The sequence below is a fragment of the Arachis stenosperma genome, chromosome 3, assembly GCF_014773155.1.
Source record: "Arachis stenosperma cultivar V10309 chromosome 3, arast.V10309.gnm1.PFL2, whole genome shotgun sequence".
NCBI classification, from domain to species: Eukaryota; Viridiplantae; Streptophyta; class Magnoliopsida; order Fabales; family Fabaceae; genus Arachis; species Arachis stenosperma.
In genome coordinates, this window is record NC_080379.1 from 82379943 (window position 1) to 82398541 (window position 18599).

Sequence of the window (18599 nt, forward strand, 5' to 3'; positions counted from 1 at the left end):
CGTGACTCTCTGTTCAATTTTGTTTTCTTCCCAACGCACTTGTGACGCGGACGCGTCGGCGACGCTGTCGCGTTGCGTGCGAGTTTTTTTTATGCAGTATGCAGAATGTAATGAATGTTATGCAAAATTCCAGGTTCAATCAAAACTCAAAAACAGACTAAAAATTAAACTGAAAAAAAAGGAACGATCATACCATGGTGGGTTGTCTCCCACCTAGCACTTTTAGTTAAAGTCCTTAAGTTGGACATTTGATGAGCTTCCTGTCATGGTGGCTTATGCTTGTACTGATCCAGGAATCTCCACCAATGTTTGGAATTCCAACAGCCTCCGGGGTCCCAAACGAGGCATGTAAAGCCCTTAGGTGAGTTCAAACAGGCTTCAAAGCTTCCGGGGTGTTGAATGTCATAACAGACTCCAGGATCCCAAACTTTTCTTCTACACCCGTCTTTGTCTTGATCTACATTTTTCCAGCTGGGTGGTGAGTAGTCTAAATTCTCACTGCAGTGACCAAACAGCTTCCGAGATCCTTTCAATTGAGCTTGACACCAATCCTTGCACCTTAAATTGAAGTGCGAAGCCTCATTGAGTCTTGCATACCAGCACTGAGTACGAGTCATTTCCCTTTTGCTCTTAAAGCCGCAAAGAGCTCTAAGCTGGCCATCTGTTTCAAGCAAACCATATTCAAGTGAAAAATTGAAGATGAAAGTCAAGGATTTTACCCACTTGAAGTCTGTATTGGGTGGTAATGGCCTTGGGATAGGTGTTTCCTGTGGTTCTGCAAGCTCTACTCCCTTGTGGTCTTCAGTGAATTCCTCCACTTCTTTGCTAACTTCTTCAAATTCAACCATGTCTTGATCAAAGTCTCTGATATCTTTCTCATTACTTGAGTCATAATTAGGTGGTTGAGAAAAATCTACCTCTGTATCATCTTCGTATTCACTTGGGAAAGATTCTTCCATTTCAAAGAATTTACTTGCGGATGCAAGTTCATTACTAAGAGAACTTGACTTGTGATTGTCATCATCAAGGAAACATGTGTCTTGGGTTATTCCGTCCAAATCTTCATAAGATATCTACATTGGAGGCTGTGCAAAATCCTCTTTAGCGTCAATTGTAACATCCTTGACGGAAGGTTCCATAACTCTGGATTCCTGTGGAGGTTCAGCATCTCCTAAATCTTCAACCAACTCTTCTTCTTCTACAATGACAGTATCCTCTACTTGTTCCAGTACGAAGTTATTCTCTATGCTGTCCACTGGAGTTTCTAGCGTCTTCTTTGTGTTGCGTTCTTCATTATATTCTCCACATGAAGCCATGGGAGTCTGTTGAGTGACTGAACATCTGGAAGATAATTGATTTATTGCTTGCTCCAGTTGATGAAGGGTGGCATTAAATTGGTTTACTGATTCTTCGAAGTGAACCTGTGATTCTTGGCTTGATGAATATGGATATGGTTCATAGGGGAGTGGTGGTTCTTGGGAGTAATTGGATCGGCGTTGGAGGGGATAAGGATTATATGGTGGCGAATGGCGAAAAGAAGCTTGTGAGTGTGGTGGTTCGAAGTTATGTTGTGAGGATGGTATCTGAGCGTAGGGTGGGGCTTGTTGGTAGCTACAAGGGGGTCCACCAAGTCTATCAGTTGGGTATGCATTGTAGAATGGTCTCCGTCCATGGTATCTAGGAGGGTGTTATTGCCCAAAAGGGTGATCAGATCCTCTTGGCTCCATCCATCTTTGATTGCTTAGACCTTGATGCATAGTCCTGTTATAGCTTCCATTCCTTGCAACAAAAGTAGAACCAAACTCAAAGCGAGAGGGGTGAGAATTCATAGTAGTTATCAGAAATAAGAAGGGAAAACAAAAACAAATAAACAAGTAAAAGAAAAATATTTACAATAACCAATAATGAGGCACACGTTTGCAATTCCCCGACAACGGTGCCATTTTGAAGAACGGAAGATTGATGGTTTAGAAGTTATAATAAATTCTCGTTGCAAGTATAGTTTCTAAACCAAGCAATCAACCTTTCTTACAAATGTTTGGTTGTCACAATTAACAAACCCCTTTGGAATTGATAACCGAAGTATTTAAACCTCAGGTCGTCTTCTCAAGAAATTGCAGGGAGGTGTGTTTTATTATTGGTTATGGAAAACAGTGTTTTTAGGATTTGAGAAGGTTTTGAACAAGAGAAAGGGATTGCAGGGAATTAATAAATTAATAACGAAAGAATCTCTTGGCAAGGTATGAAAACTGGAAGTCCTATCCTAGTTATCCTTATCAATGGTGATGAGAATTATATTTTTGCTACCACTTAGTTAACCTTTCCTAAATAAAGGAAGGTCAAGTGGACTAATCAGTTTGATCCTCAGGTCCTAGTCAATTTCTAAGGAAAGACTAGAGTTATTAGAATGCGATTCGATTAGCGAAAATAACAATTATCAATCATAATGAGTTTGATAACTCAAGAGTTACCAATTAATCAACCAAAGCCAATAGTAAATAATCTAAATAAAAAAATAGGGAAAAGCAATCATGAGTCTGAAATACCTTAATTTATATCAAATAAAGAAAATCATAACATGAATGGTCATTAAACAAATAAAAGAGAAAATAAATAAATAAGAACATTGAACCTGAGATGAAAAATATTCCTAAATTCTAAAAATCCTAATCCTAAATCCTAAGAAAGAGGAGAGAACCGCTCTCCCTAAAAACTACATCTAAAACTATGAAAAGTGAATAATGATTGAATGAATTGATGTCCTGAGTCTATGCATGTTCCCTGACTTTAATCTGTGTTTCTGCGCCGAAAACTAGGTTGAAATACGGCCTGGAATCTGTGCAAGTGACTTCTGTAATTCTGCAGATCGCGCACGTCACGCGTCCGCGTCGTCCACCCGTTCGCGTCACTCAGCATTTCTCGTACCACGCGTGCGCGTCGTCTACGCTTTCGCGTCGTTCGTGTAGCTTCTAATCTGCGCGGTAGCGTCAGGCACGCAAGCGCGTCACGGTAATTCCTTCTATTTCGCACGGTCGCGTGACTTCTCGCTGGTCATCTCCTCAATTCTTTATGTTTCTTCCATTTTTGCATGCTTCCTCTTCATTTCTTACGCCATTCCTGCCCTATGAAGCCTGAAACACTTAACATACTGATCACGGCATCGAATGATACGAAGGAAGATAAAAATATACAACTAAAAGGTCCTTAGGAAACAAGTTATTAATCATAGGATATTTTTAGGAAGGAATTGTAAATACATGCAAATCATATGAATAAGTGGGTGAAAAGCTTGATAAAACCACCCAATAAAACACAATATAAACCATAAAATAGTGGTTTATCATTCAGCAAACTTTACCTCAAAAGAAAAAAGATCCTGGTAAATTCTTAATACCCTGTACCATGGGCACCATGGCCTTTGAGAAGGCTCTGTGTGACCTGGGGTCACGTATAAATCTTATGCCACTCTATGTAATGGAGAAACTAGGGATCTTTGAGGTATAGGCTACCACATTCTCATTACAGATGGCAGACAAGTCAGTAAGACAAGCTTATGGATTGGTAGAGGACGTGTTAGTAAAGGTTAAAGGCCTTTACATCCCTGCTGATTTCATAATCTTAGACACTAGGAATGAGGAGGATGAATGCATCATCCTTGGAAGACCCTTCCTAGCCACAGTAGGAGCTGTGATTGATGTTGATAGAGGAGAGCTAGTCCTTCAATTAATTGGGGACTACCTTGTGTTTAAAGCTCAAGGATATTCCTCTGCAACCATAGAGAGGAAGCATGAAAAGCTTCTCTCAATACAGAGTCAGACAAAGCCCCCACAATCAAACTCTAAGTTTAGTGTTGGGAGGCCACAACCAAACTCTAAATTTGGTATTGAACCCCCATATTCAAACTCTAAGTTTGGTGTTGGGAGTCCACAACATTGACCTGATCACCTGTGAAGCTCCATGAGAGCACACTGTCAAGCTAGTGACATTAAGAAGCGGTTATTGGGAGGCAAACCAATTTTTATTTATCTAATTTTATTTTTATTTTATTTTTTCTTTTATGTTTTATTAGGTTCATGATCATGTGGAGTCATAAAACAAATACTAAAATTAAAAACAAAATAAAAAACAGCAGAAGAAATAGCACACCCTGGAGGAAGAGCTTGCTGGCGTTTGAATGCCAGTAAGGAGCATCTGGCTGGCGTTCAACGCCAAAACAGAGCATGAATCTGGCGTTGAACGACAGAAACAAGCAACAATCTGGCGTTTAAATGCCAGGATTACACCCTGAGGAGAGCTAGCGTTAAACGCTAGAAACAAGCATGGAACTGGCGTTCAACGCCAGAAACATGCTGCAGACTGCGTTGAACGCCCAAAACAAGCTTAAAACTGGCATTTAACGCCAGAAACAAGCATCAATCTGGAGTTAAACACCAAGATTCCATGCAGAGGGCATTTTACACGCCTCATTGGTGCAGGGATAATAATCCTTGACACCTCAGGATCTATGGACCCCATAGGATCATCTTAGGATCTGTGGACCCCACAGGATCCCTACCTACCTCAATTTACCTTCTCTCATGATTTTTAAATTCTTCACATCCCAAGGACCCACCTGTAAAATTCTGCACTTTTGGATCCTCCAAGTACACATCACCCTCTACAACAAATTCAATAAATTCTTTCGTCACTTGCATGGAAGAAGAATGAGAGATAGGCTTAGAAGAACTCTTCTTCTTATGTCGATCTATAATATTCTTTTTTATCTGCTCCAACTCAATGGAAACATTGACTATATCCTCCATGGTTGTACAATGGTAAAGTTTGACATTATCTGCAATGTCTTTATTTAGTCCAATAAGAAAGTGTCTCATAAGAACATCAGGACACTTTGTGATATTAGCCTTCGTTCCCAAAGACATCAACTCCATGTGGTACTCCATTACTGATTTGGAACCTTATTTCAACTTACGAATCTGTTCAAGAATTTACAAAAATTGAAGAAAAAAAATAAAGAGACTAATCAAGAACCCTAGAACGTGTAGATAAATAAGAATTTTTCTACAACTTGTAACTGATACCAGATGATAAGAAGTTATTGTGGGTTTACGGAGTTTAATAAAGACGAAGCATTAAAGTTCCAATGGAAGGGTTGGAAGGAGAATAAGAAAAAGAATGACAAAATAAGACACACCCTCTTAAGACACAGCAGAAACATAAAAACATAGATAAGGGGTTTTCCTACTAGACCTTTAAGAAATCTGTTCTTAGCAACCTAGTTCACCGGAAGGGATTGCCTATTACACCTTCAAAGAACCTGTCTTTGACAACCTATATCAAAGGGATGAAAATTGAAAGAGACTAGCACACAGAATTACCTTAGTGTTGGATCGTTCAATCTTCTCTATGCAACAAGCGTAGCAAATCACTCACCTCATTTAATCACACTAAAAAAACGTGCATGAAGCAACTAAAAATTTTATTCATCAAAGATGTGTAAATTGTCTCACCAAAGGTGTTTAAATAGGCCAAAAGATAACATAACTTAATTTAAATCTCCTAAAGATAAGACAACTAATTTAAATCAGATTTGATCTTATTGGATTAGATCAGATTCGATTTAAATTTTTAAAATTCTATAGATATGATAACTAATTTAAATTAGATTTGATATCTTTAGATTAGATCAGATTTGATTTAAATTTAAAATTTTTAAATATACTGCTAAGAAAATCAGAATGAAATCTTCTAACAAACCTTAACAACAAAGCAAACTAAAATATAGGCCTAATAATTTCGAAAATTAAATTAAATTTGTATCTTTCATTGGACTTGAAAAAATATTGTTGAGTCTCTAGCTGTCTTGACTTAGTCCAATGGGCCTTATGAGTTGTCGTCATTTCAGCACCATTGTTTTTGAGACAGACTTTTAGTCTTTTTGATGTCTTAGACCGGCATGGTATAATTCTTCTAGTATTCAAATCTTTGAACGTAACGAGATTACCATATTGCCCTTTAGCTCTAAAATGACAAAAATGCCCTCCTGATCACGTATTAATGGCAACGGTTCCAATGTTCCGGTGGCTACTTGAAACGGTGATTTGGGTCTGAATGTGAGGTCCAAACTCCTTTTAAGGCAGCGTCCAACTTGATTTGGTGCCAAGGTGCCATCGTCCGAATTCCCAGTGAGAAGGTGGCGGTGGTACTTACAAGAGACTCTAATGTTTAAGTTAGTAAGGGTTTTGAGCATGTTTTTGTTAGATTGAGACTTAAATATACATGAGGGATGGGATCTATCTTCTAAGTGAGATAGCTATAGTACAAATAATTTAGGAAGATAGTTAGTTATTTGGATAAGTAAAGTTGAACTTTTTATCATATAAAAGAGACAAGCTTTAATGCACCTTTATTTTTAATAAGCCTAATTTTATATTTTAAATTTAAATATGCATAATAACTATTTTAGTAGATAATTTTAGTCTTTATTATATTACACATATCTTATACTCGTGCTTGATAAATATAGAAATGATGCACAAAATTGTAAATCTTTTCATCCTTACACAATTTTATAAATGAAGTATTTTATATTTAAACAAAGAAAAACCCCGATTTTGGGGATTTAGTTTACTATTGGAGAAAAAACAAAAGTTGAAACGCATAACAACGAATAAACGTAAAACAGTCAAGGAATCCCGTCACGCGCTAAATTCAACTCCCTCTCCCACAAACGGAAAATTAAACTCAAACCAATTCAGCTCCTCCTGTTATCTTCTTCACTAATTACACCGCGTGAACATAAAAGGAATAAAAACACACAAGAGATCTAAAATCGTAATAAAAAACAGAAAAGCAATCCCAGCTTCAAAATTTTCCCCACCGTTGATCCTTCTGAAGCCATGCCGTTTTCTACTTTGACCAAACGACCATTTTCTCCTCGAACCAATTCTTATTTTAAATATTTGGCATCTTTTTGGAATCGTACTCATTCCCCCTGGCCTGGATCCTTAAGTAGCTTGGTTCTTCACGAGAGAGAGAGAGAGAGAGAGAGACTAAAAAAAAGGGGAAAAATGGTCAGAGAATAAAAAAAAGAAGAAAAAGAAAAGAAATGAGGATGACTAATAATCAGGTGTGGCAAAATAGAGACTAGATAGAGAACATTGCATAGAACGTGCAGAAGGGATTTGAAGAAGAAGAGGAAGGAGGAGGAGGGAGGATGACGTCACGTCCAGATAATGGTGGTCATGCGACCAACAGCGGAAGGACACGTGTCGGCAAGTACGAGCTGGGTAGGACGCTAGGCGAGGGGAATTTCGCGAAAGTGAAGTTTGCGAAGAACACGATCACCGGAGACAATGTCGCCATTAAGATTCTCGACAAGGAGAAAGTTCTCAAGCACAAGATGATCAACCAGGTTAGTTCGTCACTGTTTAATTAATTTTTTTTGTAATTTATTTATTTTCTTATTTATTTTATGAAAAGATTAGTTTGTAAGTTTCTTGTTGTTGTGTTATTAGGTTTAGCTTTGATTTATGACAATCAGCGTTAATTGGTTTTATCTTCCTCTTGTTTGGAAAGGTTTGTTGTTAATTTTTGTTATGGAGTTGTGGTGATTTAGGATTTTGGGAAATCAAGGAAGCGTTGACCCATTCAATGTGATCTATGTTTTTGGGACGTTTGTTTTCTTCTACTGCCAGAAGATGGATATGATCAACTTTGTCTTTTTCATCGGGCTAGACTTTTCTATGTTGCTTTTGGTAGTGAAAATATGGAAAAAGATCCTCTCCAGTTTTTTTTAACAATTGATAGAATCCAGTGTGATCTATGACTTTTGATTCTATGAGTGGGACCAAAAATAAATAAGAGAGAGAGAACAATGAATGGTTAGATTGAACACTGAATACCATCCAGTTTTTTTCTCACTGGACAGGATCCACTCCCGAAAATATATTGATGAAACGCCGTGCCAAATGTACACGCACACAAAAGAAAAGAAAAGAAAGAAAGAAGCAGAAAATATATTGATGTTATTGGAAAATGGAACTCGTCAACAATTTACTTGTTATGTTTCATTGGATGTACCTTAAATTTTGCTGGGTTTGATTACTTCAATGGGCAGACAGAAATCTTATGGAAAAGGAAGAGAGAAGGGAAGGGGGTCAAGGGAATAGACCTAGAATTCTAGTGAGGAACATGAAAAATCCAGGGGTTCTAGTTCGGTAATGCTAGGTTGACAAAAAAAGGCAGAACTTGTGTTATTTAAGATTCATTAATTATTGCAAAATTAATAAATACTAAATAAGATAAATTCTCACCGATTTTGGATAAATTTTTTGATTACCAAACATTTTCGTTCTAATTGAACCCAAATTGACACCACCATTAATGGAAGTAACTAATATGCAAAGATTTAAAAAAAAAAAAGGTAATTCTTTTGGAATAGAATTTTTTCTTGAAATTTATTTATATAAACAAATTTCACTCAGAAAAGATCTAGTTTCATAAAAGCCTCTAAAATCTTACCTTGTACTGACCTTCAATAACTGGTTCTTAGAGAATCAATAACAAGTTGAATTCATACTTACAGAAAGCTTTGGATTTTGAATTTGAATGCAAAGAATGAATCCGTTATGGCTTTAGACTTTTAGCAAAGTGAGTTAACAGCTGTCGCAACCTAAATTGCCTTTACGTTGTGTTTGCGAGTTGGAATTTTGCAGTAACTTGTTTCTCATTCACTCAAACTTATATCAAAGTGAAAATCCCAAGAATGAAATAAAAGTTAATGTGGTCAAAATAGAACGTATCTCTTATAACCCCAAGTTCAAATGTAGCCAATTAGCCATGAATGAACTAAAGAAGCATCTAAGAAAGGAACTGCCGTCATTGTGGTCTAAATAGAACATATCTCTGATAATATAAACTACTAGAAACTTGCGGCATCTCTCTGATGGTCAAACTTCTTTATGACTTTAGTCTGTCCAGAAATGTGGGCTCTGGTTTTCTTGTATTCTTCAACATCCATTTAATTTTATTACTTGGATCTGATACTGCCTGATTTATTATATAAGGAGTTAATTTTATTGATTATATCTCATTATTAAACTGAAAACTGTGAATGGTATTGACTTGCTTTAGTATTATTTTATTGTTGCAGCTACAGTTAAACACATAAATGTGTTTAAGATCCATATCTCATGTTTTGTGTGAATTCCTCTGCACTAAGGCATGGTAGCATAGTCATAAATGTTTGAATACTTTAGTCCTACTTGTAGCTGATATTTTTATGTTGTTTACCATTTATGCAGATAAAACGAGAGATATCAACAATGAAACTGATTAGACACCCTAATGTAATACGTATGTATGAGGTTAGAATGCAGTAAATGTTTCCTTCTATGTATTTTACCTTGGCTGATTTGTTTTGGCCTTCAATCTTACTGAATTTCGCTCTTTAATCTAGTTTTCTTATCCATTTTAAGTGATAAATTCCTGGTGTAGGTCATGGCTAGCAAGACAAAAATATACATTGTATTGGAATTTGTAACTGGTGGAGAGCTCTTTGATAAAATTGTAAGGAAGTTGACCTTTTGTGCTTCTGAAATCTGAGTATTACAGTTATTGTTTATTTGCTAGCCATGACTATTTTGGTGCTTTATTTGCTATTAATTTGAGTTAGGCAAGCAGTGGGAGATTGAAAGAAGAAGAAGCTAGAAGATATTTTCAACAGCTAATATGTGCTGTGGATTACTGTCATAGTAGAGGTGTTTGCCATAGAGACCTAAAGGTGAGAGTTTCATTTCCTATTAGTGCATTTTTCTTTGCTTTGCTATCTGAAGGAGTTTTGGAGTCGTTGCTCAAATTATAAGTGTCTGAGTGCTCTACGTAATGTATTTGCAAAAGATTTTATTTTTTTTTACAAGAGGGAATATATGTACCAAAAACTACATACGGTTGTGTGTAAAAGAATAAAAATTAATCTGTTACTATTATTTGATCTATTGAAGCCTGAGAACTTGTTGCTGGATGCTACGGGAATGCTCAAAGTATCAGATTTTGGATTGAGTGCACTGCCTCAACAAGTTCGGGTAAGTATAATTATCAATTTTTCAACGGTAGAAAATATAATTATATCCAATTTCCTACTAATTATCCTATTGTTAACAGGAAGATGGGCTGCTTCATACAACATGTGGTACGCCAAATTATGTTGCCCCAGAGGTAAGATAATTCCATTGCTAGTCTTCATATCTTGTATCTCAAAAAAATTCTGGTTTTCCTTTTCCCGGTTCTTTTTGTTAAAAGAAGAAAGTGTAATCACTGCTCACATATAATTTAGGTGGTTCACAATAAAGGCTATGATGGTGCGAAGGCTGATCTCTGGTCATGTGGTGTGATTCTTTTTGTTTTGATGGCAGGCTATTTGCCCTTTGAAGACAACAATCTTGTGAATTTGTATAAAAAGGTGACTTTTTACTCAATATTTGTTTCTCTTATTCCCTCTATTATAGTAACCAGGCTCACTTCATTTCAAAATTATAAGCAAATAAATGGAGATTTTTGTTGACTGAAATCAGCGTTAGGAGTTTCTGTCATTTGTTTAGGCACAACAGGAAACAAATAAACATTCTTAGCTGGTGGCAGAGATCAGCAACTAAATGTTGGGATACAGAGATCAGCACCTAAATGTTGGGATATATTTTGTAAATAAGATTTTGGTGTCTAATATCACATTATCACCTATCATCCTTAACCATTGCATGTTTGATTCTGCATTTATAGAACAGATTTTAGGTGGTATTATTCTGTATTCTGTTAGAATTTATTTACTTCGAACCAATTGAGGTAAAATGATTATGCTTGGTAGTTTCTCCAAAAGTAATTTTGACAGAGTAATCAATTCAGTTCTTCCAGGATTAACTGTAATCAAAGTGCTGATAAGTTATGATACGGCACCCTGGGGGGTAGGGTTGTCAGGCAAATATGTAATTTTAGTACAAATTATTTAAACAGAACTGGAGATTTGAAATAGGAGATGCTTATGGGGCATAGGTACATGCTATACAATAGAAGAACTGGCTTATCTGAACCCATCTGCAAAACATTTAGTGTCTTTTTGTAATGAGATGCGCCAAGTTAATAGAAAATGAATTGGATATTAGATATTTCATATTACTAGTTACTAGAAATAATGTAAATGTTGAAATATTTAGGACATCTCTTTCTCCTTCAATCATTCTTCTTTTCTACAGTCTTTACTTGATTCATTCCTTTCTTTTCTGTCCCTAATATCTTCAGTTCTCCCTAATAATTCTTCTAGTATTCCATCCAAATCCCTAATTTCAGTAATTCCATATCTATACTATTTCACTTTCCTTCAATGCTGTCTTACGTTTTCTGGTTCATGATGACTGCAGATTTTCAAGGCTGAGTTCACTTGTCCTCCTTGGTTTTCTACGAATGCAAAGAAGTTAATCATAAGAATACTTGAACCTGATCCTGCCAAAGTATGCTATTGACTTGTGTTAGTCTTGTTTATCTCATTCTACTCTTCTACTAATCTGGTTTTTATTAAATCACTTTTCCCTCTTGCTCACCAATTATGTAAAACAAACCTATATTTTCCTTGTTAATGATATGTACAGCGGATTACGATCGCTGAAGTAATTGAGAATGAATGGTTCAAGAAGGGATACAAGCCTCCAAAATTTGAGCAGGCCAATGTTAGTCTTGATGATATAGATTCTATTTTTAGTGAATCAATGGTAAGACATTGGTTTTGATATTATCTTGATTAATTTTTGTTTGTCAAAGCTTTGGATTCTTACCCTCAACCTTAATGCTGCTTGTTGTGCACAGGATTCACAAAACCTTGTTTCTGAGAGGCGTGAAACAAGGCCTGTGGAACCTGTGACCATGAATGCTTTTGAGCTTATCTCTACCTCTCAGGGCCTCAATCTCCGTAGTCTTTTCGAGAAACAAATGGTATTTATTTTATTTTTTTTAATAGTCAACAAAAGTATATGCAGATCAATTTGCTCAGATTTTCAAAATACTAGAATTTGACCTAGAATGGCTTCAGGAGACAATTTACATTTATGTTGATGTCATGATTCAACCGCAAGATCCGTAATTAGGGGATAGACTAATGATCAATACCTATTTTCATCAAGCAATCTTGGCAACCTCATAGAGATGTAATTGATCCTTGAAACAAGACCAATGACCATCACAATCACTAGGCACTAAATAACAAAATAATCAAATTGGATGGACTGAGTCTTTTTTAACATAGCTCAACTTTTGACATTGTATGTGTTAGGACTCGAGGTATAAAACCATGGGCCTCTATCCAACAAATTAAGGTTTTGGGAAGGATGATTCATGATGCTGTACCAAGGCTTATATGATTAAGAGGTGTAGGATTTGACACTTGTTTGGCCTCAGTTTTTAAATAAAAGCAAAATTTGAGCACAAGGTTTTGTGTGCCTATGCTTCTCAGACTCTTGCATGAGAGGGAATATGGAGGTTTAAAACCATCCATGTCTATCTATGAGAGAGCATATGGAAGTATAAAACCATTCATGTGCATTTATCCAACAGCCTAAGCTTTTACGAGAGATGTCTCATGACATGTATTTCTGGTTGTTGATTACAAATTGCATGAAACAAGATAATATATAATTGAATTTGTTCTTAAATATTAAGGCTAAGATTTGTTGCTTTTGACATGTAGGGACTTGTTAAAAGGGAAACAAGATTCACATCCAAATGTTCAGCAAATGAGATCATTACGAAAATTGAGGAAGCTGCTGGGCCTTTGGGTTTCGGTGTTAAGAAGAGCAACAATAAGGTATTGAAAGATAAATAAATAAATCTTGTATCTAATTTACTCCTTCATCTTTTGTTTCTAATGGAATAAGATAATTAAATAGAAAACATTCTTTGTGTACTTAAGATTACTCTTTTAATCTGTCAATGTAGGAAAATTTATTTTGTTGTCTACTACTTAGTCAATCTACATATGAAGGTTAAATTATAACAATAGCTGTTGCTGTTAAAATTTTATCTCTAACAATATTTCTTACTCTGCATTTCAGTTAAAGATTCAAGGTGAAAAGACTGGGCGTAAAGGTCAACTATCTGTAGCTACCGAGGTATGTCTTTTTTAAGTTTGCTTCTATATCTAGAGTATACATGTTAGTTATTTATGGTTAGGTATACTATGGCTGTTTTTAATGCTGGTTTAAGTGTTATTTTCCAGATTTTTGAGGTGGCTCCTGAACTTTATGTGGTTGAATTGCGGAAGGCTGAGGGAGATACTCTGGAATTTCACAAAGTAAGTTAAATGCAGGAAGTAGTATTTTATATGCATTCATGTTTGGCAGTTGATTGTGTCACCTACAATAGCACTAGGAAAATGCATCCCCTCAATTTTTTCCCCTCTCAATTGTTGTTGTAAAGTGTTATCGCTCACCATACACTCTTTAAGTGGACCAAAAGAAAACATAAGAGAAAATGTTGAATGGTATAAGATCACACTTGACAATATCTATTGAAATAAAAAATTGAGGAGATCCATTCCCGAGTACAAGTTGTTTTCTTCTCAGCATTGCATTATTTTTCTTCACCTTTTGTCCTATGCTGAATCAACCGAATGATGTTGCCTCCAATATTTTTTGCCCCGGATCAGAATAAATTTGGGACACATAGTGAATCCTGTCAGCTAATGCGTTCTATCATTTGATTAATGTGTGAATTGGAGACATTAGACTCTTAGAAAGTAACTGAATGTTAGTTAACCATTTCTTGAAAATAAGTCATATCAAGAGAATTGCCTCTCACAAAGTTACCTTTCTTGAAGAAATGTACGTGCCTATCAATTCACTATTTTTTCTCCGAACATATTGCTGTAGTGCAATCACTACTGAACTTAAGCTATTCAGCAACATCTTTTATTTTGTTACCCCACATATTCAATAATTAATTTTTTTTATTTTTTTATCTTTTTATTTATTTATTTATTTATTTATACAGTTCTATAAAAACCTCTCGCCTGCACTGAAAGATATTGTTTGGAAAGCAGAGCCAATCGATGAAGAAAAAGATGGTTAGTTTTTCAGCAATCATGATGCTTAACTTGACAAAGTTAGGGTTCTAGAAATTTAACAAGGCATTCTTGTTGGTAATATATTGTTTTGAACCTTGAATTTTGTTTGATACTTTTAATCATTTATGCAATATTTATATTTTAATTCAATATCAATAGTAGATTGAAAATTATTGCAGGAGCTTAATGCTTCTGATATGTGTGTTTGCTAAGACATGGTTTTTGTTTTTGGTTTAAGAGAGTATTATTTATATTTTATTCAGTTGGTCTTCTAAATCTTTTACATTTTCTGCAAACAGGTTCCAGTCCCTCAAAATAATCTTTCACGAATCTTCGCCTGTTAATTGTACAAATACCTAGCTGTGCTCTTTGCTACTAAGAATGGCAGTTGCTTGAAGGATTCAGCCATGGGGCTCATGGAATAAACTTTTTGTCCGACACTATATAATTATAGGAATGATTGAATCTTTCAATGAAAATTTGTTGAATAGTTTTCCCTTCTTTCATGCTGAGAGATTGTGTTGGCGAAAACATTCAAACATTATAATAGTGACATAGCACAGATTTTTTTTCGGGGTATTGGGCTTCTAAATTTACGCTTTTACCGATTGAAAAATTTTACATGTTCTATTATGATATAAAATTAAAAGAAAATTGTTTCTTGAAAAAAGTTATGAATATAATCTCACTCTGATCCCTATCCATTTGCTTAAATTGTCTTATTGCCTAAGTAACTCCCATACATCAGTTACATTTCATATCATGGATTCATGGAGAAAAGAGAAGGCGGAGATTTAAATCCTAAGTTCAGTAAATTAATGAGGCAAGAAAATCAATGATTACATTTTCATCTCACTGTATTTACTATCCCGAACATGGCAACATGATTTTTTTGGTATTATACAGAATAGTTGAATGATGCACGAGTATTTTATGTGCTTTTTTTGGGGTGTTTTTTAAGTGAAATTGATGATTTTTTGTTTGATAATTATTTGGTTTCATATGACATTCTATTAGTACTTTGAGTGTTTGGATTTTTTGTTAATTGTGGGTAAATGATTGCAAAAGAAGAACAAAGCATAAGCCAAGGAACATAACCAGGAAAGCACTACCAAAAAAGCAGAGGAGAGAGCGTGCAACACGCCAAAAGGGAGGTGTGCCACACGAACCAAAGAGCCAAAACAGAGCATTAGCATGCTGCACGCCAACATGTGGGCGTGGCACGCTGGGCCAAAAGTTCAGGGGGGTGTTTGGGGCATAATTGACGTGCAACCCTAACCTCTTCATACTCCAACAAGGATAACTTGAGTTACAGATGTCCAAATGAAGTGCTTCCAACGGCATTAGAAAGCTAACATGCAGAGCTTTCTAACGATATATAACAGTTCATGATGTATGTGCGAAAAAGTGGGTGGGCAACACGCTAAAGGCAGGGCGTGTCACACGCCCAAAAAGCGTGCTCCAAGAGGCCAATAAACTTGGTGTTTTACACGCCAAAGTGAATGGGCGTGTGAAAATGACACACCTTCGAAAGGGCACCCATGCGTATGCATCCCCATGCATACGTGCAACACTTGAAGATTGTTGAAACATGTGTACGCATCCCCATGCGTACGCACAATACCTGGATATTTGAGGATTCACACGTATGTATCTTCCATGCGTACGCGCAAATGAAGATTTTTGCATGATCATGTGTACCCATGAACCCCCTTTAAAAGTTGGCATTTTACACGCCCATATACAAGGGCGTGTTAAAATGTCACGCCATCGAGTCTCCATTACATGCATATCTTTGGCGTTTCACACGCCACATATGGGGCGTGCCACACACCCAAGTTACACTTTCCAGGATTTGATCTTGTCATGGTGTGTAGCATACGGGCTCGTGGCGTTACACACTAGGCCAAAACTCCAGAAGACCACTTCAATTCACCATTGGGTGTGCCACACACCGTAGCAAGGGTGTGTCACACGCCAAGAAGAATGGAGCTCTAGAGATAACTAAGAAGTGGCGTGCAACACGTGATACCAGGGGCGTGCCATACGCTAAGATTGTTGCTCTAGGGGAAGGAAAATCTTGGCGTTTCACATGCCCAAGGCCCAGCTTCCATAAGTCATTCTGCGACACTCACAGCCCACTAAGGATGCTAAAGGATTGGATCACTGAAGCCTTGAACCGGAAGATTTGATTTGATTTGATTTTGTTTCGAATTAAATTTAAATTTAATGATTATGTTTTGTTTTAGGTTTTAGTATATAAGGTTCTTGAAAAAATTTGAAAAGGACTTTCAAACCTTTTGCCGTTTCCATACATTTGTTTTGTTTTGATGTTTAACATAAGTCACTAATCTCCTTGGTTAAGGTTAGGAGCTCTGTTGATTCCAAGAGATTAATATTATAACTTTTCTATCTTGATTAATGCATTGATGTTTACTTAAGAAAAAGTTTTTGTTCTTCATCTAAAGGATTGGAATGTGTTGAAAAACAATTCTTCTCTGACTTGAATTCTTTTAATATATTGAAAAAATTAATTAATTGAATTAAGATTGAAAACTTCTTCTCATGACTCTTAGGTTTTGAATTTGGACATGATAAATGATATTGAATCAACCAAGTTTGGCTCTTGAGAATTGTGTGGTTTTTAAATCAGTGAAGGTTCTTAACCTCTCGTCACATTTAATTAATAAAGGAATTGATAATTGATTAGGATTAAGGAAATTGAATTACCAGAGAATTAGAGTTTGATTATTTATGATTTGTCATAGATATATCATTGTTTGATCAAGGTGAAAAGTGAAAAATATTTTTCCGGAAGTTTCAACATCTCTAAAACTTTAACTCTTTTGAATCATATTTCTTTCTCAATTACTTACACTTGCTTTTATTCATTATTTGTTTTTATGCAATTGCTCTTGAAATCCTTAATTTTGATTTTCTGACTAGAATAATTGATGCGTGAGCATTTTATACCCTTTTTTCTAGTTGTTTTTATATTGTTTTTAATTAGATTTTATTAAGTGTTAGTATATTTTAGTGCAAAATTCACCTTTGGATGTTACTTTGAGTTTTTCTTGTGTTTTTATGGTTTTAGGTGAAATTCGGAGCAGTTTGGAGAAGCCTGAAGCAAGAAATGAAAAAGCTTTAATATATTAGAAGGCTTAGAGAAGGGAGGACTGAATCTATGGCCTTCTTTTAACTTTAATATATTACCCATTTAAAACAAACTTTCAGTCTGAATCTATTTAAACTCAGCAGCAAAAAAGTTATGAGACAATTTCATTTTGTCTCATGAATATCAGAAAACAAAACAGAGCAGGGAAGAGAGAAGCTGACACTATCATGTATCCTTGTTCGGTTGACACAACAGTGGTGGAATTTCTAATATAGTTAAAGTATTACATACACCAATTCTATAAGATTGACACAATCCTTTCACACTCAAGTTCTAACCTAACTTGACATGGTTATGCTAATACCAAACTCTTCACTCTTAGTGCTAACCCAACTAAGAAAGGGATACCTCACTGGTACAAGATACAAGACACAGAATCAACCTAAAGAAATCTGAAATTACTCTAGACTTTTCACTCAAGTGTATCTCTCTGCCTCTTTCCACTCTTAGGCTCTTTCAATGACTCTCTCATTCAGCCTTTTTACCACAAGAAATTACAAAAAGATAAACATTGAAAAGAAAATTACAATTTGTAAAACATGAAAGAGATTGATGCTTCAACAGCCTCTTTGCTATGTGATGAACCAGATTTGCTTGCCTCTGATTTAGTTCCTCATTTTGGCGGAATGCTCCTTTGATTAGGAAGCACTGTCCAAGCTGATGAACTTCTTCAGAGAGCTCTTCTCAGAACATAAACCTCAAAACACTGGTTATCTCTCCTTAGCTTCTGAATGATAAAAAATTTTCTTTTGTATCTCCTAGCATGTTGCTAAGTTGCTCTCTCCTAGGTCAACCCCTGAGCTGTGTGCTTCACCAACTCACTTTTTCACTTTCTTCCATTTCTTCTCAAATTAGAAACTATGGTTCTGACCTTCTTTCTTGACCAAAAACCTCATGACAGCAAGGAAGAAAGTGTTTTCAATGGTAAACCCAGATCTGAACCATTGAAATGCTACTTGGGGTAGAGGAGAAGAACGCAATATGTATGAAGAAAGAAATAAGTTACCTTTGACCTCTGCCTTAGCCTAAGATGGATTGAATTTGGTGATTAGACCTCAACCCTTTTGCTTAACCTTTCTCTTTCTTTTCTTCTTTGATGAAAAGACTTAGGAACTAAGCTTTCTCTCACTTCTTTGAACTCTGACCGAAGAAAGATAAAGTGAATGTTGCTTTACTGGAAGCAAATTGGAAGGATTGACTTGAGAGATGAGTTCGGGCTTGGATTGATTCTTTTCATTCAACCCGTTGAATCTTTGTTTTGATTTCTTTGGGCTTTCTTTGTTTGTGCAGCCCATCAACATTGGTTTTATTTTCATCCTA

General features: G+C 35.8%; 1 protein-coding gene across 4 annotated transcripts; it reads left to right on the forward strand.

Annotated features, from left to right (window-relative positions):
- The first annotated feature begins 6737 nt into the window (after positions 1 to 6737).
- Positions 6738 to 14818, forward strand: LOC130968370 (CBL-interacting serine/threonine-protein kinase 23-like). 4 transcript variants are annotated; one of them, XM_057893596.1, is made up of 15 exons: positions 6751 to 7411; positions 9303 to 9365; positions 9496 to 9567; positions 9674 to 9781; positions 10002 to 10082; positions 10162 to 10215; positions 10334 to 10459; positions 11412 to 11501; positions 11640 to 11759; positions 11854 to 11979; positions 12731 to 12847; positions 13095 to 13151; positions 13259 to 13333; positions 14032 to 14104; positions 14404 to 14818. In XM_057893596.1, exons 1-15 carry the CDS (start codon positions 7214 to 7216, stop codon positions 14421 to 14423), a joined length of 1380 nt encoding a protein of 459 aa, XP_057749579.1. In that variant the 5' UTR covers positions 6751 to 7213; the 3' UTR covers positions 14424 to 14818. The 4 variants fall into 4 exon arrangements, 3 of the variants coding, with proteins under 3 accessions (XP_057749580.1, XP_057749579.1, XP_057749581.1); XM_057893598.1 differs by having other exon boundaries at positions 7273 to 7411; positions 9303 to 9354; XR_009081643.1 differs by lacking the exons at positions 14032 to 14104; positions 14404 to 14818 and adding an exon at positions 12317 to 12411 and having other exon boundaries at positions 6738 to 7411; positions 13259 to 13277.
- The last annotated feature ends 3781 nt before the right edge of the window (positions 14819 to 18599 follow it).